The 26,254-nt window shown below is 53.9% G+C and overlaps 1 protein-coding gene across 3 annotated transcripts in view; it reads right to left on the bottom strand.

Moving 5' to 3' along the window:
• The window catches only part of RAB11FIP4 (RAB11 family interacting protein 4), a 117,024-nt gene that overhangs the window by 6,673 nt on the left and 84,097 nt on the right, over positions 1–26,254 (bottom strand). For 2 of the 3 annotated variants that reach the window (XM_041725033.1, XM_041725034.1), the window contains 11 exons: positions 10,235–10,455; positions 8,390–8,584; positions 7,712–7,846; positions 7,311–7,346; positions 6,127–6,226; positions 5,740–5,843; positions 4,455–4,595; positions 2,910–2,991; positions 2,080–2,217; positions 1,821–1,979; positions 556–699 (listed from right to left, as the gene is read on the bottom strand). In XM_041725033.1, coding sequence (XP_041580967.1) covers positions 556–699; positions 1,821–1,979; positions 2,080–2,217; positions 2,910–2,991; positions 4,455–4,595; positions 5,740–5,843; positions 6,127–6,226; positions 7,311–7,346; positions 7,712–7,846; positions 8,390–8,584; positions 10,235–10,455 — 1,455 coding nt within the window. Of the gene's footprint in view, positions 1–555; positions 700–1,820; positions 1,980–2,079; positions 2,218–2,909; positions 2,992–4,454; positions 4,596–5,739; positions 5,844–6,126; positions 6,227–7,310; positions 7,347–7,711; positions 7,847–8,389; positions 8,585–10,234; positions 10,456–15,746; positions 15,854–26,254 lie in introns of those variants that run through there. The other variant, XM_041725035.1, reaches the window with a different exon arrangement.

Genomic DNA, 26,254 nt, shown 5'->3' with positions numbered 1-26,254 from the left:
TCTTTTATAACCACACCCTGGTGGGGAAGAAGGAATGGACTTTGGTTCTGGAGACCTGGGTCCTCTCTCCACGGGCTGGGTGACCTGTGTCCTAGTTTCCCAATCTGTGACATGGAAATGTCCAGAAAGCCTTTGAGGTGTCGGAAGATATACTACAAGCAAGTGCTCAAGAACGCTAGTGCCTTTCCCCCTGTGGGCTGGAGGAAGGTGAGTTCCAGCCTCTCCTATACTAGGAGAGGTTGATGGAAACGTATTGGTCAACTGGCCATTTGGCATGTTTCTGGCAGAGCTAAGACTCAGACTTCACTGTTCCCAAATCCATGCTTCTCCCTGCACAGGCAAGGAATCAGAGCCGATGTAACTCCACCTAGAGCCAGGTTCCCTCACAGCTCAGCATGCTGCAGGGAGCTATAGATGGGGACTCTCAGGAACCAGGCTCTGGTCTGCTTTTTCCACTTGGGGCAGCCTGGGGCTTCTCATCACAGCACATGGGGATAGGAAGTGGCTCACAGAGGAAGGGCCAAGCTCCAGAGCAAGAACGGGTGGGCACGTTACCTCATCGCGAGAGGCTGTGTCTATTTCTGCAGCCAGAGACTGGGCTTTGGTCTGGGTGGCAAAGAGGTTCTTTGCTTCATAGAGGCTGAGGCTCAAGATCTGTCCATTCAAGTCATCATTCTGATCTCGCAGCTTATGATTCTCCTGTGGAACAGGACAAAGGCAGTGTCAGCCCCAAGAAGTGTCCAGAACCCACCAGAACCCACTTCTTGGCATTCACAGTCTCCTGACTCCCACCAGGACCCTCCCCTCAGGCGTGAGTCTTGGCTAGCTCAAGATACCCAGAAATGATGTGGCCTCTACCAGGCTCAGGGGGAAGGCCTCGGTCTCGGGAGGTCCTGGGGACCTGAGGAGGAGTTATAGGCCCACTCAAGAGCACTAGCTTTCCAGATAGGGGCAGGGCTCCTGGCCATCCCTTCCTCCTTGAGGGTGGGTGAGCCAGCAGAGGAGCTCCTGAAGTCCCATGTGGGGACCCTGCCCACTGGGTGGCTCCTTTTTCAACACGAGTGCTCCATACAAGTGATGCTCCGGGGTCCCTGGGCTGGCAGGCTGGCTCTGGGCTCCTCCTGTACCTAGGTTCAGGATCCTGCTCTGGGAGAACTCTTTCCAGGGACAGTTTTGCTCCCGAGTATGGGTGGCCCCACGGTGCCCTGCCCAGACTCCATGTGCCAGCACCATGGGCTAACTTTTGCCCAAAGTCTCCTAATTGCTCAAACCTTGGACTTTGGGTGCCCTGTCATGAATGAGAAAGAGCCGGGGTTTTAGGACTGCTGTGGGATGCTGGTGAAGCCAGCTCGGGGGTATAATCTATACAGCAGTTTCCTGCCCCCCCTGGGGTCAGGCTAGGCTGAGTGGGGGCTCCACTTGCCATCACTGCCCCGCTTGGTCTCTGCCCCTCCTGATCCTGTTCCCCAGTCATGGAAGTGCTCCTGGGAACCATCTGAAATGGAACCTTGGGCTCGGGATCTGCTTCTGGGAGAACCAACACAGCGAGACAGCGCTGTGCAGCTGGGCGGGGTGGGGTCTCATTCGCCAGCCCATCACCAAGGACAGCAGAGTGGTGTCTATTTCTTCTCATGGCCTCCAAGGAGAGCCCCTGGGGCTCGCCACCTTGCCAAGCAGGGAGGTAGGGCTGAGCAGCCCCGATGGTCAGGGCGGTCGAGGGGAGCAGACAGGAGCAGACGGGACTGCGTGTGGGAGGGCAGTGCTCCAGCCCTCGGCCCCTCAGAGACCCATCCTGTGGGGCCCGAGGCTCCGAGGCCTACCTGCTTGAGCCGCTTGACCTCATGCTCCAGCTCCACCTCGCGGGCCCTGGTATTGAACTCGCCCAGGCCAGAGGACGAGCTGCGACCCCTGCCCGGCCGCTCGCAGTCCAGCTTGAACATCTGCAGGTGCTCCAGCTCCTTTCGCAAGTCCTCGATGAGCTGCATGGGAGAGAGGCGGGCTGGGGGACGGCTGGGGGAGCAGGGCTGCGGGACGAAGCCCTGGTGCCCCCACCCCCGACCCCCCAGCCCGGGGACCCACCTCCTGCGTCGCCTCCCGCTCCTTCTGGAACTCAAGGCGGTTCTGCCGCAGCTTGTCCATCACGCGCTTGTACAGATCCGTCTCATCCTTGAGCCGCAGGCTTGTGTCCTCCAGCCGGTCGGACATGCGCTGCCGCTCCTGGAGGCGGGGGCACCGGGGGCACCGGGGGCACCGAGTCAGGGAGGAGAGCTCCCAGAGAGGCTCACCCTGCCCCGGGACCCGGTGTGGGGCTGGGAATCCAGACAGCCTCCTGGACGGGGCCCTCTGAGTCACTGCTTAAGGAAGCAGCCAGGTCCCTTGTGATTCTAGAAACACAGCTAAAAGAGGTGAGGCCTCTGAAGTCCTCCAGCGGTGCCAGATGAAACCTGAATCAGGTGCAGCCAAACGAAAGCTAACCTCCTTCTCTTTGGTTTATTATTGTTTTCCTCCATTATATAAGAAAATATATTCACAATAAGAAAAATTTGGAAAATCAGAAATATAGAAAGACAAATTACTATTCATATTTTATTGCTTTTTGTTCTTAAGGCAATTTTTAAATGATTTCATTTATTTATTTGAGAGAGAGAAAAAACTTGCAGGAGCAGAGGGAGAAGAGAAGCAGACTGCCCGCTGAGCAAGGAGTTGGATGCAGGACTCGATCCCAGGACCCCAAGATCATGACCTGAGCTAAAGGCAGATGCTTAACCTACTGAGCCACCAAGGCGCCCCTAGGGCAATAATATTAGAATTCCAGAAACTAGCAACTAAGGGTCTTTGTGGACAACACTGCCTCTCTGTGGATTCAGCTCCAGATCCAAGTCTGAGAGACGCCGCGACCTGCCGCTCACCTCATCCAGCTTCTCTGTCTGTGCCTTGAGCCGGGTCACTGTTGTTCTGAGCTCCACATTTTCCTCCTCTAGCTGCTGCACTCTGGGGGGAAGGAGAAAGACAAAAATGTCAGCAATGGAGGTGATCTTACAATAGACAGACAATCTGCAGCGATCTTCTGCTGCCTGGAGGAGGAAAGATGCCAGAAAGCAACAGAGAGCGAGAGACCAAGAGAATATGAATAGTTGTTCCAGATGGTAACACAGCTTTGAGCTTCCTGTCATCCGAGGCAAAATGGTAAAAACAATGAATCACCATCCTTATGTTTTTGATAAAAAGAAACATTCATTTGTGAATAAGAACATGGGATTCTTTTTGCACGTATCCTTAGAGCCTCAAACAACAGAGGGGAGGTTTTCCTGCTAAATAGTCTTCCTGCGGCTCCTGTGGCTGGGCCCTCCTATTAGAACTCACACTGGTAAACCAATGACAATATTTGCTTTCTCTCCCTGGCATCTCCCCCCAGGCTCTTTGCTTGGCTCTCCCGGCAGCCACCTCTGACACCCACGGGGACTGGTTCTGGTGGTCATAATCCTCTGTGTTAGTGTTCACAGGATGCTGTCCTAATGGATTCCATGAGGAGACACAGCCCAGGTACCCAGGTTGCCTTAAGTGACCCAAGAAGAGGGCAGGGGAGCTGGGCTGTCAGTGGCACCAGAATAGTGTAGGGTCATTTCTCCACTGACTCCTACAGAACATTCCCTCTCCTTTGCACTTAACACTTTCTTCCTGGAGCGATGGCCTCCTGACCTCCACTGCCCTCTGGGCTCCCCAGGAGCACAGGGGTAGCCGTCCTCTCTGCCAGGGAGAGGTAGCTTACGGGTGGCCTTCCTGGCCTGTAGTGAGGGCAGTCCTGGGACTTTTTCATGGTCTTTACCTATGCGTACTACTCTGATATGCAACATCTCACCTGCCCTCATAGTCACTCGACGGGGCAGGAAGGGAGGGATGACAGATGGGGAAAGTAGGGCCCAGGAAATGACACGGTAGGTCCAAAGTCATGGAGCTGAAGGGTGACCAACCCAGATTCCCAGGCCAATACTCCTCTCTCTGCTGGCCTCAGCTTCCAACAGCTATCCCTGCAGCCCAAAAGCCCAAAGGAAACCAGGCCCTGCTTTTCCATTGACCTTGGTCCCGGGGACCCAGGGTCCACACATCCAAGTGTTCAGGGTTGGGAGAATCTGACAGCAGGGGGAGCCCCGAGCCTGGACATTAGACCCACTGTTCTTCCACCTGTTCTCTCGTTGATAGACAGGAGTGTTATTTCCAGGTGTACCTAGTATGAGCAATGCTACTACGATGATTCTGTTATATACTTCCTGGCAAACGTGTTCAGCTGCTCAGGGATCAAGAGGAGAACTGTTAGAACAGAGGGCTTTTCTCCGGGCTCAGCATTCCATCTATACAATGGGGACCGTGCCTGTCCCATAGGCCCGGACTAGGAGTGGAGGGTGCAGCCGCGGGCAGAGGGCTCTGCGGGGAGGCTGTCCCTGGCAGGGGCCCACCTGGTGTTGAGCAGCTCGATCTCCGTGCTCTTCTCTCTCTCCAGCTTGCTATAGGCTTCACGGTGTCGTCGTGCCTCCTCCTCCAGGGCCTGCTCAGCCATGGTCTCCTGATCTTTCACCATCTCCTCCAGCTCATGCACCCTGAGGAGAGGGGTACGCACGCCAGTCCAGGGCCAGCTCTCATGGATGGTGTCTTCCTGCCCTAACCCTGGCTGCAACTACTAACTCTCAGCCCTGAGACCCTGGCTCAGCAATAGCCGGGCTGTGGGAAGTGGCAGCATGTTCGCCAGGCCTGTGGGTCAGCAGCTTCAACAGATGAATTAGGAACACCCCAGCATGGAAGGAGAGGTGGATCAGGCAAGCATGCCAGGAGGACCTGGCGGTTGGTCCAGAGGCAAGCAGGGCTCCACTGAGAAGGTGGCATTCCCAGGCCAGGCACAGGGAAGGATGGCAAGCCCTGCCATGGCTGCATGAAGCAGTCCTCAGGCCTCGGCTTCTCCTCCTGCTCTCCTGCCTGGCCACCACCCCTCTGACCAGTAATTCAGCTATGGGAGCCTTGATTCCAGAAACAGGCAAGTCCTTGGATAGTGACCCAGAGTGTGCCAGACCCAGGAAAGGGCCAGGTCCTTCTAGCAGCCTAGCTGGCATGTCAGTCTAGGGCACATTTCAAGGTAATAGTCCCTCCAGGAGGCTGACTTTCTAGGGTGCATAACAGAACCCATCCTTGGGCCCTATAACGTTGAGGACCAGACCCTGGGTGGGGATCAGTTTACTGAGTTTCATGCCAACCCGTGAGGACCCCTACACCCTACATACACTACCTCACCGCAGTAGTGGTCAGTGGGCCTCTGTCAGAATGAGGGGCAGCAATACCTGGACCCTTTCACTAGCAGAGGTGCAAATCCCCGACTCACATCAGCCTCTCCCTCTACAGAGCTTCTCCCCAGAAGGGGCGTCAGACTATCATCATTGTCAGTCAGAGAAATAGGGGACTCCTGCCTTTAGGCTTGCCCTGGTGCTGCAGACCTGGAGGTCAAGGTCAAGCTCCAACCCATTTCTGAGTTCCCAGAGACGAGTTCCTCCTGCCATCCTGCATGGGCAGGGCCACATAGCAAGGGGCTGATGCATCCCAGCATCTAGAGAGGAGGGGCAAGACGTGTAGGTGACCACCCCCTGCTTTTCTCAGGGGCCCTTACAACAGAGACTGCCATCTGTTCCCCAGTCACAGCCAGGCTCTCCCTCAACTTCCACCCCACCCCCGCTGAGCCAGCCCCCTGGCCCCAACCTGTGCACCAGCTGTGTGTTCTCCTGCTTCAGTTTGCTTTTCAGGTCTCCGTTGGTCAGGCTGTCATTCTCTAGTTCGGTCACCTTTTTTTCCAGGAAGCTCACCTGCAAGCAGGAGGCAGAGGGGGTGGGGGTGAAGGGGCCTCTGAGTTCACAGGACAGAGAAGCAGAAACTGTGGAACGGACGGCCAGGCCCTCCAAGTGTCTGTACATGAAGGGTGGTGAGGGCAGGGGTGTGTGTGCTCACATTATAAGGGCCACCCATCCCCACTTCCTGGGACAACGACGGTCTCCGTCTCCCAGGTCCCCAGACAGCTGCTGGAACACTCCCCACCACCCCCAGGGGCATGCACCCATCAAGCCCCACCTCTGCCCAGCCAGGACCCACCTTCTCAGTGATGTCATTGTCACAAGAGTCAATGCTGTCTCGGAACAGGTCCTCGGTGCTACCATCGCTGCTACTGAAGTTGCTGCTATGCATGAGCTGCCTGAAAGGGGTTGGAGGGGGGGTGGAGGGCTATAGAGGCCGGCCTCTGGGAACTGGGATCCAGAGCAGGCTATGCACTGACAGGGGACTAGGAACCCAGCCATGGAGGCTGTCCTCACCCAGTCAGGGGAGGAGAGTTGCCTGACCTCTGAACTCAAGAGATCATCTGGTTCAGGATGGTAGATGGGCTGCTATACCCTTCCAGAGCCCTGGCAGATATGGCCAATCCATCACGGCTCTGCCTTGCTGCTCAGTACCCCTCTTCATGCCAGTGTTCTAGCCAGTAACTACCCAGTGACCAGAGCGGGCACATGAACCCCCCCGATCACCTCCCTCCAGCTGTAAACCTGCCCAGTGAAGACAGACTGGCCCCACAGTGCTGGCAGAGGGTCCTCTCGAGGCCTCCCAGCAAGACTCAATCCCCTCCAGCAAACCAGCTCCTCCTGCATCTCTGGGGACGCTGGGAAGGGGCAGAGAGAAGGAGGCCCACCCAGACTCAGCAGGGCAGCCGGCTGGGTGGGTCTACAAACAGGCCAACATTGGCCGAGGGAACTCTTGCTAGAGGCAAAACCCAGCTACCATTCTCCAGAGGCTCCCACTTCCTGCTCCCTGCCAGGCAGCAGCCATGTGTCTGCCAACGGGCTGTCCTGTCCCAGTTCTGCTCCTGAGCCAGGGCCTGGGCACTTGCCGGCAGCTCCCAGGGCCCAGGGCATAGACCTAGGCCAGCCTACAGGAGAAGCTGGATCCTGAGATCCAGGGTGGGATCCTTGGAAGTGAGCTGTGCAGGATATAACCTGGAGCCAAGTGACCAGCTCCAATGAGGCACCCTCGTGCCCAACCTCAGTCAGCAGGAACCCCGGGAGGCACTGGTACAGCTGCTAGTCCCAGAGAGCAGGGAGCGGCCCCACAGCCATGAGATGGGCTGTGTCTCCCTGGGTGTCCCAGGTGTGCCTGCCTGAAGCTGAAACAGCCAGGGGCTTGGGCGAGGCCAACTGCTCCTGGACCTTCTTTCTCAGAAATAGACCTCATCTGGCTGCTCTGCCTGCACTTGTGGGATTCTTCATTCCCCCAAGGGGGTGCCTTACCGTCCGAAGGCTGTGCTAGAGATCTTCCGGTTAGGGCTAGAGAGAGAGAGAGAGAGAGAGAGAGAGAGAGAGAAAGGACAGTCATTGAACAGAGGGGGCTCCAGTACACTCCTTACTCTGCTGTGGCTGCAAGAGACCTGAGTGTACCATGGAGCTTTGTCCCACCCACTGCAGGTGGGCCCTGAGTAGAAGCCCCAAGTAATCAGCTTGGCTCTGAGTAGAAGCACCTTGATTTTCCCATTGCAGAAAAATGCAAGCTCCCCGGGATCAATCCCACTCTGACAGTGCTCTCACTTGCCATGACAGAGTGGGGCCACCTCGCCTGCAGCTTCCTCTTCTGGGTACCCCCCGCCCCACCTAGCCCTGGTCTCCCATCCCTCTGCTGGGTCCTGGGGACTCACCTGTTGGCCTTCAGGTTTTTCAGCCGGGCTTCCAAGTCATTCAGCAGGTTGATTTTCTTGCAACACTGAGAGCAGTAAACATCCAGCAATTCACTGTTGTAGGTGTGCCGCATTTTCCTTGGGGTCTGCCCCGCACTGATTGAGGAGAGAAAAGAAATCACCTCCTGCTCTCCAGTCTGGTGCCCTACTCCATCCTGCTGAGCTTGTTTTACAAGATTCTGCAATACACGTGAACCTTTTGTACGTGCATTTAGGGGCAGATGAAGTAGAAACACAGCAACAGATCTTCCCTCCCTCAAAACCCTCAGAGAATAAGCCAATGAACAGTACCCATTTCACAGATACAGCAGCTGAAAGCTAATGGCAGAGTAAGTCATGACTAGGTCTGTAGGTCACCTGGAAGGACCCTTCAACACCAAGGTGCTAGGGAGCAAGACAATGAAGACCCCAGAGTCTGCAGCCCCCCACGTGGGTTAATTCTGATTCTTCCTCAAGATAGGAGGAGAGATAAAAAATTCTAGACCCCGACCAGAGTGCCGAGGCAGCACCCCCAAACCCCTGGAGCAGAGCCCATGTAGCTGAGGACTCCGCCCTCTGAACCCCCACCCCAGGATGAGCTTCGGTTGGTTCCACCACTTTTCCTTGTACCCCAAATGCCATTCAAGACCACGGGGCCACCTGGAAGACACTGAAGATCCCAGGTCTGAGTAGACATTGGTCCTGGTCTCGTCATCGGGGCAGGGGCTGCTGGGGGCACAGTCCACATCGTCCCCCTCCCCATAGTCTTCAAACTGCTCCTCGTTGCTAATAAGCGAGGTGGTGGAGTGTGTGGAGAGGTCTGATGTGGTCATGGATGGAGCATGGCCCAGGGACCTGGGTGTCAGAGGAGGAGAGAAGGCGGCCGTTAACGCAGTCTCGTTCACAGCTCGTACTGGCGAGACCAGCCAGCCTTCCTGGAGGTCAGTCGGTGCCAGAGATCAGAAGCCTAGTTGAGTTTGCGCTTTGTGACCTGGTGAGTACACTTTGGGGACCTCATCCTAAGGGAAACCTTTTGCCATAGAAACGGTTCCTACATGAAAGATGTCCAAACCAACGATTCTCTAGAGCAGCAAAGCACCGCTTAGCACCTAATGGTTTCCCTGCATTAACTCACCATAAATCATAATAACTTACGTATATAAGATTATATATTCTACATTGCTAATACTAGCAAATTAAGTGATCAAATTACAGTTGCAAAATTATAACATGGATTAGGAAATAAAATGATCAAATTATGGATTATCGAAATGTTGAAAGGTCTGTAAAAAAAATACTAGCAATCCTATGGGAAAATTAGTACGAGTTAAAAGTTACATGTGAAAACTTAAGTTATAGAAAGTAAAAGGGGTCTACAGGATAAGAAAAGTAGGGCATGAAAATATTTCCGTGGTGGCAGGGCTGGGGTCTGGGTGGTGGGATTATAGTAGGTTGGTTATTCCCCTCCATCCTCCCCATTTTTCTACCTTTCTCACATTCTGTTTAATTGGCTGGGACTCTAATAAGAAATGAAGTTTTAAAATAAATAACAGCGAGCTGCCAGGTGAGGCACTTCTCCTGATTTACAGAGGGGACTTCTAGTCCAGAAAAGCCTCTCTACAAAGAATGTGGGTCAGAGAGCCTAGGCCTCTCTCGGGGGCCCCTGCGGTATGACCTGTGACCGTGTCAGGGGCTGGCTGACCTGGCCTGCAGCCTGAGAAGGAAGCATAGCTCATCACCTGCCAAAACAGATCTTCCCTTTAGTTGTCGTGAGGTCATGTCTGCATGGTGTCACTCATAAATGATGGTTTTTCTGAACTACTAAGCCTCCACACTCCCAGCTGGGCCACCTGGCCAGGTGGCAAGAAGCAGGGAACCAGTTAAGGCAGTAATTCTCAAACTGTGCCCTTGAGGGATCCCAGTCTCTATCTGAAAATCAGACTGTTGATGATAGGGCATAAGAGAGCACCCTCCTGGTACCTCCACCCTGTGTTTTGTTTTGTTTTTAAACTTACTTATTTGTCCTCAGGTTCCTTAGAGCCTTGGGTGGAATTCATCATACCCCTCAGCTCTTTCTCCTACACATTTTACTACAAGCCAGCCCTGCTGGGTGCCTCTTGGTGATGGGTCCCCAAAACGCAATGTGAATGACCAAGTGGCAAAATGGTGAGCCAGAGGGTTAACAGGTCTGTGGTCCCTGACCAGCTGTCCTTGGTGGCTAGTCGTAGTATCACTCACAGACTGCTCCCAAGACACACCCGGATGAACAACTCCAAAGACCCCACTGAGAACAGCTGGACTTCCAGAGGCCCTGGAGTCTGAGAAGCCCTGCACTGAGAAAATGTATAGGAAATTCTATTTTTAAGGTCAAAAAAATGATTAAAAATTGACAATTTCATATGGTCAAACTGACACTAGACCCCCTCTCCCACCCTCTCCAAATCTCTGGGGTGGCCATGACCACCACTTTCTGATATGTGGCACTCCAGACTAGTTTTAACTCACTTGTCTTCTGGCAGGAACAGGCCCCCAAGCCCTCCATCCTTCTCTTCGGCAAGCGACCCCTCCAGGCTCTGGGTGCTCTCCATCGGGCTGTCCGTGTCTGACTCTGGGGGGCCTTCAGCGGGGGCCAGTGTCATAGCCTCCTCCTCGTCCTCGGGGAAGAAGCCGGGGCCCCTGGAGAGGAGCTCGCCATCAGCGAAGGTAGGTCCTGGCACCTCGCTGCCCTGGGAAAGACAGAGAGGCACCCCATGAGTGGGGCTGGGTCCCCGGGGCTTAGCACATCTCATCAGACTTCAAGGATGTCAGCAGGGATTGGGGAGCAGGGGAACCCAGACCCCAGGACCTTGAGGGTAACAATACCTGGCAGGTGATCTGTCTTGGATCTCTCACAATGACTGTCTCATGAGAGCCCCACAGAGCCAGAACCCTAGGACAGCCATCAATGGAGAAGGGCCACAGGCAGGCCAGCTATGTCGCTCAAGGCACCTGGACAGCTTGTCAGGGTCTGCGTCACAGTCTGCACAGGCAGCCGAATGGCTCCATGACTGAGCTAAGGGCAGAGCCGTAACAGATGGCCACCAGGAATGACGACCCCGACAGAGCAGAGCTGGATGCAGCAGGGTATGGGGATATCCCATAGCACAGAATCTCCCTCCGTGATTCGAGGCATGTCAAATAGCCTCTGTGAACCGCAGTTCCCTCCTCGGTAAATTGAGAGGGACGATGGACTAACAGGATCACGGAGTCTCTGGGGAGGACCTCAACCAATCAATCCTGGCCACAAGACACGGTGCCAGCCCGGGAGGGACAGTCTGCTGTGCCCCTCACAGCCATGCTGAAGAGGAGGACACGAGGTCCTTCGATTCTGAGCTTGGGGTGGGTCCCCAGTGCCCAGCACATGGCCCACCACAATGTCAGTTCGGGACAAATGTTTGCTTGGCCTTTTTGCTGAGACCACCTGACAGGTTAAGGGCTCTGGCCTTATTCAGAGTTTACCTCGTCTGAGAGGCAGCTCCTGACAAACCACTTCTTGGGGCTTCCACCTGCACCTGTCCAAGATGAGAAGCCTTTCCCCAGGCTCTTTGGGGTGCTCCCTGGCGAGGGCTAGTAGAGCCTTCCACGACAGGGGGTTCCTGCAGCCCCAGGACTGCAAGACGGGCAACAGAACAAAGCCTGTGAAGAGCCTCCAGGCACCTCAGACAAGGACAAGACCAGGGACATCCAGGGAAGGTGGTCAGCGACAGGCGTGGCTGGGCCCACCTGGAAGAGTGCAGTCCCCGGTGCTGGTGGCGGGCAGGCAGCCCTCCTGGGGCTCCCTCCCCACCAAGACTTCCTGGCAGTTAGTGGGCTTGGCTCCTGCCTGTGCCATGACTTGGCCGAGCACTGGATGGATTGGCAAGTCGGCACCACGCAGCCAGGCGCCCCAACTGTGGAGGCCCAGGGGCCATGTAATTAAAACCACTCCCAGTGTTCGCACAGCGCTTTCCACCTCGAGGCCACTCATCTGCCCCACATGGCTCCCAACCTCACAGGACCCTGCACCCTGAGCAAGCTCTTCCTCTGCAAGCCCGAAGCTGCAGCCCAGGAGAAACAACGCAAAACCAACGTTAACGGAGCAGCCGCCAAGTTCTGGAGACAGAGCTGAGAGTCCGTGCAGAATCTTCTCCGGGCTTACGACAGCTTCAGAACAGCGATCCTTCTCCCCAGTTAATGAACAAGGGAGTCGAGGCTCAGAAAGTAGCCCCCCAGAAGTCTGGCCAGCAGGCGGAGGGCCACCTACCTCCACCTGCCCCCTGCTTGGTTCCATTTATCAGTGATGCGACCTACACTTCACGGGATTTTCAATCTCATGGTGACAACGAGAAGATTGCGCATCACAGGAACATATTAGGAAGTATGAAGCCTGCCTGGGCCTTCTGTCCCTGCTGCCCGCTTCCCACCCGCGCCAGGAAGCTGCCTGGGCCAGTGCGCGGACCCTGGAGAAACCAGGCAGGAGGAAGACAGCCCACCCAGGAGAGCAGGGCACCTGGCCGGGCAACGCATGCGCTCTGTTCCTTCCTCTGCAAGCTTTTTGCCTTCTCAGCCACAAAGGCAGGGCTAGCACTTGCTAGGAATGCTTGCCTTGTGGCTTATAGGAGTCCTTGGCCACTTCCGGTTCTCAAAGCCCCATCAGTTGGGTCTCCTTCCCCCCACCCCCGCCCCGCACCCCGTAGGTGAGGTGACTTGCCTGGGGCTACACGGGAGTTGGTGGCAGGGTGGGACTGAACTGTGAGCCACCAGTTCCTACGCTCTCCTCAAAGCTTGGCCAGCACGGGGTCCTGAGGAGGCTGCTGCCCCCCCACCTACAAGTTTGCAGGAGGCAAGCAGGGCACCAAGGAGCGACCAGTAGCCATGCTCCCCGGGTGTCCGGCCTGGGCTGTGTCTGATTCATGTTTGTCTCCTTGGAGACTGAGACATAGAGGCCCAGTTTTTGCCAGGCATGATGCCCAGAGACACCCAACTTACTATATGCAGGTGGGGACCACGACCCCATCTCACCTGATGCCCCAGAGCAACATACCCACTTCTGACAGCTGGACCAAAAGGAAAGAATGGCCTGGCTCAGCCATGACTCTGACTGGGCAGAGTCCACGTGTGCCTGGTCCTTCATGATTGACACAGCAGCCGGTCTGTCTCCCGCACATATCTCCATCCAGCTCTGACACCAGCCCCGGGAGAGCCAGAGGACGTGTACGGGGCAGCGATGAAGGAGTCACAGTCCTAGTCTGACATGTGGGGAAGATGGGGCTCAGGGTGGGCAGGGACTGGCCTGGAACTTCCCTGCTACCCAGCGCCCTGCGCACACGTAGAGCCAGGCTCTGGACATGCACCGCCCCCTTGCTACACACACACACACACACACACACACACACACTCACTCACTCACTCTCAACATACAGCCTTTTCTCTTAAGATCAGCTGCCTTCCCACATTAACACCTTTCCATTCAATACACTGTTGTTTGCCCAAAGCAAGTTAAAATTTTTATAACTTCAAAACCATTTTTAGTAGTTTCCCCCTAAATTCAAATAATATCAAAACAGCTGTAAGTAACTATATGCCCTGGTTGGCCTGGGACAGTACTGGTTTGGCATTTGTCCAGGAGAGAAGTGGCCCTGCTATCCCTGCTCCATTCCTCTGGGCCCTCTGGTAAAGGGAAGGGTGTAGCACCAGGCCTGGGAGGGGTGCTGTTGGAAGTGAGGATGGCCTGCTCTGATCCCAAACACCTCAGGAAGGGAGGCAAAGCACGGCAGCTGCTGGAAGGTGCTAGAAGGCTACTACTCATTGGTTTGGAGACTAGGAAGTATGCCCTCCTCAAGAGGCTGGGCCTGGGGAAGTATCCAAGACCAAGGTTTTCTAGAGAGATCGAGGGCTGAGGCTGAGAAAACAGGCCCTATCCAGCTACTCTGGCAGGGCAGGCCTGTATCACCAGTGTCCCCTCTCCTCACTCCTACCCTGTCTCCAGATGGACTGGATGCAGCTGGCCCTGGCTAGAAGAGGGAGCCCAGAGGCACACAGCCTGCCTGTGGGAGCACCTCTCCAGTGAGAGCGCCTTTACCCACCAGCAGGCTCCACAGTCACCCTTCCTCTGTAGGAAGCTGGCACAGGCTGAATTCAAAAGCTGGTTTAAAAAAAAAAAGAAATACCCATGGTGGGAGAGGGCATCCCAGCATCAGAGGGGCCAAACATGTCCCCCTGTCCACATGCCCAGAGGGGGTGTGGCAGGGTTCAGACACGATGACTTTATTTGGTCCTTCCCATCACCTGGCCCTAGTGGGATGCCACCTCCAAGTCACACATACCACCTATTTCATTTTCATGGCAGCGAGAGCACAGACTCCAAGGGACCCCACTTGCACATTCCCTGAGAGAAGGAATACCTTAGGGGTGCCTGGGTGGCTCAGTGGTTGAGCATCTGCCTTTGGTTCAGGGCATGATCCCGGGTCCAGGGATGAAGTCCTGCACTGGGCTCCCCTTAAGGAGCCTGCTTCTCCCTTTGCCTATGTCTCTGCCTCTTTCTCTGTGTCTCAAATAAATAAATAAAATCCAAAGAAGAAGAAGAAGAAGGAGGAGGAGGAGGAGGAGGAGGAGAGGAGGAGAGGAGGAGGAGGAGGAGGAGAAGAGGAGGAGGAGGAGGAGCCTAAAGGGGTAACCCTGGAGATGTTTGCATCTGAAACCCCAACAGTCGGCACTGTGGGGAGCATATGGCAGGTGATTGGCAGGTATCTGTGGAAGCAAACTACCCCGCAGAATGGGGAGCTGGGAGGAGCCCACTGTGGCAACCCCGAGGCCCAGGTGCCCATCTGGCTTGCTCACAGGCCACCATGCAACCCTGGAGGAGTTGTTCAACCTCTAGACCTCATCTAAAAACAGGGATGGAAATACCCACTGGCAAGACCTCCACAGAGAACCTACATAGAACAGGGCCTCACACCTCATAGATGCTGGGAACGTGGCAGAGAAGAGGTGGGGCAGAGCTGTGTTGGAGCAAGCTCTGGAGATGGACTGACTGGGTTCAAATCCCAGCTCCACTACTCAGCTTTGCAACCTTAGGTTTATTGGATCCCCCATGCCTCAGTTTCCCCATCTGCAGAAGGGAGTTAAATGTCATCAGGAAACGAGTTCGTACACGTTCTAAGCACACACAGAAAATGGTCAATAAATCTGAGCTATTATTGTCTTCACTGTTGAGAAGACAACCAGGGGTGTCTCCAGGCCCAGTGGCCTCTATCCAGGCCCCGGGACCCTATCCCTTTGACCCCCAGTGACACATCAGGTGGAGGTTGGCTGGGTTGAGCTTCTGGAAGCCTGAAGTTTGCAAGTTCCAGAGATACAGGTGCCTCTTTTCTCCCCACCAGGGCCATCTAATAAGTATGAGGATGAGATACTGCCTAGGCAAGGGAGTCCAGCAGGCTCTGAGGCTCTGGCTCATCCACCCCCAGGCCTGGCAGTGGCTCCACTTCCCAGCCGGTAACTCAGAGCCAAAGAACAGCTCTGTGGGGACAGGGCTGGGTAAAAATAGCTTGAACGGGCACATCCCAGCTTCCCTCGCAGCCAGGCACCAGCAGGCACACGTGGAACCCCACTGCAGGGAAGGTACTGGGTGGGAGGGGTGGGGGGTGGGCACACACCAAGTCTGGGGCAGGAGAGAAGCCAGGATGCTGTCTGGGTGAGGCTGAGCAGGCTAGGGGGTGAGAGGGCTGTGTGGCGGGGCTGGGGATGAAATCCCTCATCATAAGCCCAGCCAGCCCTCTGCTCAGGAAGAGTGACAACAGGCCTGCTCAAGGCCTTGCTGGGTCTTCCCCATGGGTAGCAGAAGACTAAGGAGCTGACTTGTGGATGCCAGTGCCCCCAGGTCCAGAGAGAGAGGATGGGCTTACCTGGGGCTGGGATCCCCCTACCCGCCACTGCAGCTCCGGCACCCATCCAGGCACGGCAGCAGCGGAGATCAGTAAGCAATCCAGGCTGTACCCACCTCCTGTTTGTGGCGGCCGACTCCTGCACCGAAGCCAGGCCTTGCTCTGCAGGCAGGAGGTCGGTGCTCATCTGTGGCTGATAGGGTTCTGGTTCAACAAAGGGTTCCTCAGATGCCAGTCATGGGGTGAGGATGGGAAGAAAGGGGGAGGTAAGTTTCCACACAAGGAGGCTGGTACCTAAGCCTTGACTTCTGAACAGAAAGTAACCATGGCTCAGATACAAGGCCCCAGCTCATCCCCAACAGGGTCAGGGGTAGACACAGGAGCACCAGGTCACCAAGCCATCAGAGTTCATTTATCTCCTGTCCTGGCGAGCCCTGGGGATGGACGGCTTACTGTAAGATGAAAGCCCAAGCATCCCACTCTGACTGAGGAGGCCGATTCAAGAAGACAGAACAGACTGCTGTGTTCTCATCCCCAGGGGCAAGATCAGAGAGTGGCTGGGAGCTCTGTAGTGAACTTCCTTCCCTGGCCCCTGCAGGGAAGTACTTAGTCACCCAGTTTTACAGATGGGAGAAGGGAGGCCCTCGGGCAGACGAGGTTTAGTCCTGGATGGGCCCCTCAGGCTGGCACTGAACAGAAGAGAAAGAGAAAGTAACGCTGGTGTTTCTCAAGGACTCCCATGCCATTTGCATAAGAGCAAAGGCACTCAGATAAGGAGGCCCTGCTAGTGCACGCGCCACCACTGTGGAAGTGGCGGGGAAGCCCTCATGCTCTTCTTTTTGATGTTTTTATTTTAAATTTTATTTTTAAAGATTTTATTTATTTGAGAGAGAGAGAGTGATTTGAAGGAGCAGGGGGGAGGGGCAGAGGGAGAGGGAGAGGGAGAGGCAAACTCCCTGCTGAGCAGAGAGCCTGGGGCTCTGATCCCATAAGATCATGACCTGAACCAAAGGCAGACACTCAACCACTGAGCCACCCAGGCGCCCCCTTTTTGATGTTTTTTTTTTTTGATGTTTTTAATTGCAACTCTTGAGCTGTCTCTCTCCCCAATCTCACACTCCTCACCCCTCCCCTGACCCCCAACAGACGCTACTGTTAAGGTAGTGTCACAGGAGTGCAAGACAAAGAGAGGGCTTGATGTAGCTCCCAGAAAAACTCAGACATGAGGATGTCCGATAGCCCCCTGGCAGCAAATTTCCAGCAGGGTGGCAGAGCAGAGGGACTGAGTATTAAGGAGGCTAGTATTTCCCCAGGAAGGGGCTGAAGAGAAGAGTCTGAAGCAGACCCTGGTGGTGTCCACCCAGGCACTGGCCAGAGGTCTGCTTGATCTGTATGTCGGGCCTGCCCCAAAGGCCGTGGGGTCCAACTTAGCTGGCATCAGAGATGGAGATCATTCAATGTCCATTCAGATCTAACCAGCGCCCCTTGTCCATGTTCACCCACTACCCTTCTGATCACAGCAAGCTTCCAGGAACGTGCAGGCGTCAGGGAAAGGCGGGCTGCCCAAACTAACTGCCAGAGCACACTTCTCACAATAAATGGATCAGCTGGCCTTCTGCCTCTTCGTGTCCATCTTGGGATAATCTGTGGGAATGGGTGGCACTCAAGCCCCAGGATGAGGGAAGGGCCAACAAGATCTGGCTTTCAAGCCCATTAGGCTTTGGGCCAGATCCTGGACCCCATTGGAAATGCTCATCACAGTGGGGTCAGGCGCTGCACCGGGAGACCCTCCAAGCCCCTCTTCCCACTATGCCACTTCCATTCCAATAACATGTTGAAGCATGTCAAAAGTCAGCACTTAAAAATAAAAATGAATTATTGACATTCTAATGGAGAAAGAAACGGAATAAAAAATGCTTAAGTCATCCAAAAAGAAACATGAAAAAAGAAGGAAAAAAAGGCCAAAGATCATAACTCAACCATAGTAGCAATGCATTAAATGAAAATGCAATAAACCCAGTATCCCTGAGTAGCTCAGTTGATTAAGCATCTGCCTTCAGCTCAGGTCACAATCACAGGGTCTCGGGATCAAGCCTGCATCAGGCTCTCTCTCCCTCTGCATCTTCCGTGGCTTGCACACTCACTCATACTCTCTGTCTCTTTCTCACTCACTCTTTCTCTCAAATAAATAATAAAATCTTAAAAAAAAAAAGAAAATGAAATAAACTTTACTATTAAAAAACAAACCCCATCAGACTAGATAGAAACAACAACTATGTGCCATTTACAAGCGACATAGTTTAAACATTAGGACACAGGCCAAAAGTAAAGGAATGACAGGGCACCCAGCTGGCTCAGTGGGTAGAGCATGTGACTCTTGATCTCAGGGTCAGGAGTTCAAGCCCCATGTTGGGCACAGAGCTTACTGTGCCCAAATAAATAAATGAATGCCTAAAGTTGGAGAATTTAACTCATCTCTCGATAACTGATGGAGCAGACAAAAGAATTAGAAGGGAGATGGGAGGTATGAACCACACAAATGAGACCAGACACAAATAGCACAGTGTACCCACATGTAGAATAAAACCATCAGAGCGAAGGTTGATGAGGAACTGGATGCTGGCACAGTATCAAAGAACCACCCTCCACCCTCCAAACACCCTCCACCCCTCAAAATCTCCATCGTGGAGAAAAATCGGCTATTGTCGCTTTATAATCAGTGATCAAGCCCAGAATCGCTAATTGGGAACACTTGGACACTGGCCTCCTGACCGGACTCAAGATGAAGGACACAGCCTCACCCGTCATGTCATCTTAACTAAATACTCAATTCTAATCATGCCTTAAGATCTAACCTCTACCCCCCCAGGAACATGGAAGAAGGAGGAATGAGTTACCGACCACCACAGAGAAATCACCAGGCAGAGGGTATGTGGGGACTTCTACAAGACCACTGCCTGAGCTTCTCAAAAAGGGAAGCTCATAAAGAAGAGAGAAAAGGATCTTCCTAGACCAGTGGTTCTGAGACTTTAACATACATCAGAATCGTACGGGAACTGTGAGCTCAGATGGAATCAGAGCTTCTGAGTCAGTAGGTCTGGGGTTCCTTTCTATAGGTTGAAATAGGTTGGTTTTTTGTTTTAAGATTTTATTCATTCATGAGAGACAGAGACAGAGAGAGGGAATGAGAGAGGCAGGCAAAGACACAGGCAGAGGGAGAAGCAGGCTCCATGCAGGGAGCCCGACATGGGACTCAATCCTAGGACTCCAGGATCATGCCCTGGGCCGAAAGTGGCACTAAACCGCTGAGCCACCCAGGCTGCCCTGGTTTTTTGTTTTAAAGGTGCATTTCTAACACATTCTTGGGTGATGCCAACGGTCCCAGGACCACACTGTGAGAACCCTTTTAGATTAATCAAGAAACGCCAAAGCCAAATGTTAACCTTGGTTAGATCCCAGTTCAAACAAACAAGCAAACCACCTCCTAGCTAAAAAGACCTATTGAGGTCCCAGTGGAAGCTAGAATATGGGCTAGATATTGGATAATATTAGGGAATTATGCTTGCTAATTATGCTTGCTAACAGTTATAAGGAAAATAACTGTGAGTTTTGATAATGTCTTGTCTAATTTTCTTTTAAATGGTTTAGGGGGATAGAAGCTACAGAGATAAAGCAAATATGGTAGTGGCACTGGAGAGCAATTGTGGGTGTGCAAATCCTTGCTGGGGCTGTCTTCCTCCCCAGCCAGCTCCACGATGGACTATCCTAGTTGCAGGGGCTGGTTTGGGTTCCACGTGAAACACTGTGGGGGTCCTCTCATGTGGCTGATGGAGTCATGTTCACTGAAGGGGCTAGATGGTGGGCTCTGGAACCATGGGGGCTGGGAACCCCCCGTAAAGCAGTGCTTCAGGAAAACCTCGGGGAGTCACGCAGCTTTGGTGGCCCTGCCCTCAATAGCTTCCCATAATTGGTTCTTACAAGTCTTATTTTTTTTTTTCAGCATGTTAGTAGAAAGATATATACATAAAACATGAAAGATGCTTGCCCCAAACTTGCTCAACTGATTAAGGAAAAGCGTAAAATCTCTGACAAGTTTAGCTCCATTTAAAAGGAATGTGCAAAAGCGAAGCCTTCCTTAAAGGATGCTATATCCCAGAGGCCGAAGAAGCAGAAACAGGGAGCCTGGTGGGCCCACATGACTCCACGGGTCAAAACTCCACAAGTTCAATGAGGAGCAGCCTTGGTTCCAAAGGATCAGATCAGACAGCCATGGTAGTTCAGGCTCTAGAAGGTGAACCACGAGTCAGAACATTGGAACCTTTTCTGAATATAGCACTTGGCCAAGAGCTACCCCAATGGGCCTATCATCAACATTGGGCCTTTGCTTGCAGGCAGAGCTGGCTCCTATCCCCTCCACTCAGGGCTCTCCCTGGATGCCAGGCTCTGCTCATACTCCTCTTTCTCCACCCCTTGGAAGATGGTTCCAGAAAACTTTCTGTTATGGGCTGACCTGGGTCCTGTCACCCCCTAAATTCATATGTTGAAGTTCCAACCTCAGTACCTTGGAGTTTGACTGTATTTAGAGACAGGGTCTTTAAAAAGGCAACTACAGGGCACCCCAGGTGGCTCAGCAGTTTTGGCGCTGCCTTTGGCTCAGGGTGTGATCCTGGAGACCAGGGATCGAGTTCTGCATCGGGCTCCCTGCATGGAGCCTGCTTCTCCCTTTGCCTGTGTCTCTCATGAATAAATAAATAAAATCTTTAAAAATAAATAAATAGATTTTTTTTAAAAAAGGCAACTACATTAAAATGAGGTTGTCATGGTGGGCCCTAACTCAATCTGACTGGTATCCTATGAGGAGTAGATTAGGACATACCCAGGGGGAAAAACACACAGACCATGTGAAGACACAGGGAGAAGACAGCCAATTGCAAGCCAAGGAGAGAGGCCTCAGAAGAAACCAACTCTGTTGACATCCTGATCTTGAGTGTTTAAGCCTCCAGAATTTTGAGAAAATTAATTCCAGTTGTTCAAGCCAGCTCGTCTGTGGTACTAGCTGTTTTGGCAGCCCTCGTCAACTACCACCCTCTCCTTCCCCCACTCAGAAGCCTGTGTGGAGTACCTTAGGCCCCACCTGGCTTTGTCACCCACCTTCCCACCCTGATAATAAAGGCAAATTCCTTCTAGGTCAATTCAACTCAACCTCCAGAGAGAACTACTGAACCTTAGAATCTCATCAAGAGACTTGGGGTTTGTTTTTGTCTCTCCTCAAAAGAAATGGTATCTTCTCTCTCATAACCATTTTGAGATACTGCTATTTCTGGAGACTATTTTGCTGAAGCTGAAGCTTGGTGCATCTATAATTATCAGGATGATGTTTCCTAAACACTATGTATATAAATCTAAGTAGATTATTTCTATTTCTTGTATTCTCTCAATAGTACAGGTATATTTTAACTTTAAAGGAAAGCATATGTGCAGTTCAGCCAGAGACATTTAAAACTGCAAAGGCAATTTTTGTTTGCCCAGGACTGTACTTAGTGTAGTTATAATACAAATGTAAAAGTTAGTTTACCTAAAAAGTGAATGCTTTACAAGAGAAGAGATCGGCAGTTAGCCCTGGAACCACAGGCCCATGCCATGGTCTGATCCTGGGGCAGGCCACCTCTGTGGCCAGGAGCGCTCAGTAATTGAGCAGGATATTACCAGTTTCTCCATGCCAGACAGTATTTCTGGTTCCTTGAAATCCAGTGCATATTTCTTCCCTTCGCTGTGGTCAGTTTGGGAAGGAGGGCCCTTACCACTCCTGGGACACGTGGGCACCTTACTCGGCTGAGACACCAGCCTCCCTCAGACATGGCCAGAACTGGAGCCCCCCCATCCCATCCCCTTCAAGGCTGGCTGTCCAGGGTCAGGCAGACACTGAAGCTGAATCTGGCTAAGTGACCAAGGGAAAACCGCAGGGGAGGTGGCCCCAGGGTGAACTTCTGTTCCTGTAGGGACCAAGCCCTTGACGAGTTATGACCATTCTAACAAAGCCCCGGGTCCTGGGTTTGAGTGCCCCAGTGAACCGACGTCCTGAACAGAAAGGATCCAAGGAGGCCATCTACCCTAACCCCTGCCCCCAGAAAGAGCCAACAGTCTTGATTTTCAAGTGAGAATGTGGACTTCAGAAGCAAACCGTTGGAGATTAGGAAAACAGAACTTAAATTGCTTCCACATCTGGAAGCCGAGCCCAGCAGCCAGCCCCAAGAATTCCAGGCATGTCAGCTGATGGAGAAGCTGTAAGTCAAGGGAGGTGTTTCCTGTGAGCCGAGTTGCTTCCACAAAGCACCTATCCAAATCCACAAGACCTGTCTACATCAAGAAGCGGGGGTGGGGGGGAAGGTGACACAGGACAGCACCTCCCCCAGGGCCCATGTCTGCTTTACCAAGGTGGTCTCATTTTCTTCCCCCAAATCCCCGCAAGTAAATACTGCCTCCTGACAGGTAAGGACCCGGGGTCCAGAGAGTTGAATCCACCTTGCCCCAAAGTCACGATGAGATTTTTCTCTACGGCCCTGTGGTCACACAAAAAGGTAGAGCCACGTGAACCCGAACCAGGAACTCCCGACGTCAAACACCGTGTTGAAATTCTCAAAACCTTTCCCAAGTACACACCGGAAAGCTACAGTTCCCGCCCGCCGTGGGGTCCGTGGCTCAGAAAACCACAGCCAGGTGTCGGGCAATGCAAATGTCAAAGGCGAATTAGCAGGCCACAGGCTGCTAGGGGCACACAACAAGGCCTCTCCTGGCTTTTTGAACAGGCAGCTATTTTGGGCTACAAATTACAGCTTTTAAAGATGTGGCTGTTTGAAGAGAGGGCTTAATTACTCACACAGTCAAGAGTTTGCGGGGCTGGCTCTGGGGGCTCCGTGTTTTCCCAGCACGCCAGGGAGGGCGTGGAGAGGAGCAGCACAGCCGGTGGTGCCCCTGGCCCGCTCCGCTCCGCCCCTCCGGGGGCCCACCAGGCAGGTGGGGCCCCTGCAGGTGAGGGGGGTGAGCTTCCCGGGGGAGGCCGCACCTGCATGGAGCCGGCCAACTGGGGACAGCTGCCCACCTCCCCGCTTCTCTGCACAGAAACCCTCGGGATTGGAAGGCCAAGCAGTGCGCCACCGAGAAGGCAGCTCCTCTGCTCCCCTGCCCCACAGCCCCCCCCAACCTTCGGGCACCTCCCATCGTCCCAGAGCCCCAGCCCAGCAGGCTCCGTTCAGCAACTTCCTTCTGTCCTTCCACCTCTGCCAGGCCCAGCTGCTCAGGCTGGGTATCCCGGGGCTGCCGTCTCACCCAGGGGCTCGCTGGAGCATGGCTGGCCAGGGCACTGCTCAGGGGCCCTGAGCTGGGGAGGGGGAGCCGGCCCAGGTCCCTTCCCAGGCTCTCCTCTGGGAGGAACAGGTAAGAGCTCTGGGTCTGACCCTAGCTTGGGGCTCAGAGGGAGGAGGAGCCCAGTGGGCATACAAGGCTGCCGAAGGCCCCTGTCAGCGAGCCCATGGGCTCCCCTGTGGCTACAGAACCAGGCCCTGCCTCAGACCAGCACACATAAGCCCCGCCCAGCTGCTCTCAGCCTCGGGACAGGGTATGGCCACTCCCTGTCCCTTGTACCCCAAGCTCTTGTTCAACACAAACACCCCCACGCTTTGGCACACACCGCTTCTTACATCTGGACACAATGTCTCCCCGTGCCACACAGGCCTGTCCCTAGAAAAGCCCCAGAAAGTCACTGTATCTGGGAGGCCAATCCTACCCCTCCATACATTCCTCCCTCAGGCCAGAATTGAGTTCCGAGAATCCCACAGCCATCTCCAGGCACAAGCGCTGTGAGCCCCTTCTCTGCTCTGGGGATGCTCTCCCTGGGACACTGGGTGAGGCGTCTTCTCCTCACCTCCCCACCCCCGAGAGACCACTTTAAGGGGAGAGGGATTAGCGGGGGTGGGGGGGTGGGGGGGGTGGTGGAATTTCCCACCCAGCCTTGGCACAACTAACCCACGGGGTCTCCTGTCCCTAGTAAGGAGCTGTGTGGTGCCCCAGCTTCCTGGGGGAGCCCAGAGGGGTCACCACACTAGCCAGTACAGGCTCTTCCCAAGCAAATTGTGCCCCAACCCCAGCCCTGTTTCTCTCAGGGCTGGGTAATTTGTCATACCCCTTGCCACATGAAAAAAGACAGAGGTCCACCCTTGTGCCAGAGCCCAAATACACCTCATCAAGGAGGGGGCTGGGAAACCTGACACCATCAACGAAACTGGAAGCTGTGCTACTGCTTTCATCAGGAGCTCAAGAGTGGGAGAGACAGAGGGACCTCTGACGAGAACCCCCTGCGCTGAGAGCCTCCCTCTAGCCAGCCAGCATCTCACTGGCCTGCTCTCAGCTGCTCTCAGCCCCATGTGGCTGTCATCCAGCACCTGAAACCCAGCCCACTGCTCTCTTTGTGAGTGGTCCACGTTGTCAACCTCACACCCCCCACCCCAGGTGCAGAGGTCCTAACAGCTCACCTGATTCCCTCCCAGAGGCTAGCCGTGCTGCCCAACACCTCCTGCTCACACAGGTCCCTGTGCCTTCACCGCTGCAGTTCTCTGCCCTGAGCTCCTCCATCTGTCTCAGGGTATCTACTTGGAGCATTTACTCCCAGGGCCCTAAAGAAACAAAGTACTCTTAAACATCTGAGGTGGTCCAGAGAAGAAAACATCTATGAAGCACCTAGCACGAGCCAGGTATTTTTGTGCATCAACCACCATTCAGAGAAGAAAACTCAGGCTCAGAGAGGTTAAGTAACCTGCAAAAAGTCACAGAGCCAGCAGGGCTGGGATGTGAACAGGTCTGATTTTAATGGAGCAAAAAGGGTACAGAAAGGACTGAACACTCTTGGTGATGGTGGTGTCCAACAGGCAGGGTTGTGCCCCAGAGGCCACAGGCACAGGAGGCAGCAAGGCTGGTGGCACCAGAACGTGGGCTTAAGCTGAAGGGTGCAGGGACCACAGCACACTAGACCACAGACTACTGTCAGCAGTGGCTCCTAGGGCCTGTGCCACCCTGGCCACGAGGCAGAGCTCCCTCCCCTTGCCCACCATGAGGAGCTTCGAAGAGGCTGCACAGGGGAAGAGAGGGGGGCATTTTACAGAAAGGGAGAGGAGAGAGATTGGAAGGAGAATTGCTAAAAGGAAACACATGTGAAAATAAAAACTCGGGCACACTGGGAGGAGGAGGGCAGGCAGGAAGGAAGGAAACAATGATGTTTAAGGATTAGAAATGGAGTCAAGAAACCCCAATAAATACTATGCCTGTCCCTCTGCTACCTGGGGAAGGCCAGTAACCCGCCTTTGCCCTCACTATCCCTCTTAGTCCAGCCGGAATGGGGCAGTGTGAGCTTAGATGAGACCCAGCAAGAGAGAGACAGGGAGAGATGCTCACACACGGTCGTGACAACCGTGGAACAAGGATCTGCGTCTGGCAAAGGAAGAATGTGAGGCTCAGAGAGGTTGCTCTACTTGCCCAAGGTCACACAGCTCATGTGCAGTAAAGCCTGAATAGGAGCCCAGGTCAGCCTAGTGTCCAACCTCATTCCCTTGAATCACATCACGGTGAGCGTTCCCTCACCTAATCCTTCCACCACTGCAAGGTGGCTCTGCTCCCTCCCTTGAAGAAACTGGACAAATTACACAAGTTCTCTAGAGGTTACCTAGTTTCAGTGTTTCGTTAAATCCAAGAAGCCTTTGATTTTAAGATGCACTGTTATTCCAAGTACACCAAGAAAGAAACGGCACTGCCGATTAAATTAAAGCACACCAGTGAATGTACAACACATTCCAATTTGAGATGTTAAAACGTGAAAAAAAATGTCTTAGAATCTATAAAATACAGCATGAGTGTAAGTGAGGCGTGAGGATTCAGTCCCAGTGCCTTGGACTGTGTGTGGGACTTGGAGGGTAGATGACAATTCGATGCACGCACATGCACACACACACGCACACCTGGCTGCTGCAAGATCCTTCTTTGCTAATAACCAAAGCAATCTTGCAGATAATCACACAAAAATGTGCTGGCCAGACCAGCCTGTCAACAAGAACCTCAGCTCACCAGGAGGCTTTCAATCCAAGGTTACTTAGTATCAGCAGCAGAGGCTGTCCTGACCACCACCCACCTGCCAGCCGGCCACGCCAGCTTTGCCTCCAGGAAGCCACAGACCTCTGAGCCGCCAAGTTAAATGAACAGGTAGGCTCATTCCTGGGAACACTGCCGAGGGCAGTCACGCAACATGGTCCCCGATCTCCTGGGACCCTGCAGGCAGCCAGAGTCGTGGTGCTTTAAGAAGGCAGACCCTGCAGGCTGGCAGTGGCAGACAGGCACACTGCTCTGAGCTGGATCTCCGGCTGGCACAGGTGGACAGGCCCTGGCTGCAGGCGAAGGGAGGGTGGGCAGAGGTGCAGCCCCTTCCCTTTGGCAGGGTAGGAAGGAAGGATCAGGGGCGGCCCCACCCACCAAGGCCCAGGGAGCCCACCTGTCACCTCAGACTATGTTTGCATCTCATTCCCAGATTGCCACTCTGGGCGCCAGTCATTTTGCTCCAGCACCACATTCTGCATCTGCAGAG

Source organism: Vulpes lagopus, chromosome 12 (genome assembly GCF_018345385.1).
Source record: "Vulpes lagopus strain Blue_001 chromosome 12, ASM1834538v1, whole genome shotgun sequence".
Taxonomy (NCBI): domain Eukaryota; kingdom Metazoa; phylum Chordata; class Mammalia; order Carnivora; family Canidae; genus Vulpes; species Vulpes lagopus.
This window is presented reverse-complemented; position numbering and strand designations above follow the sequence as displayed.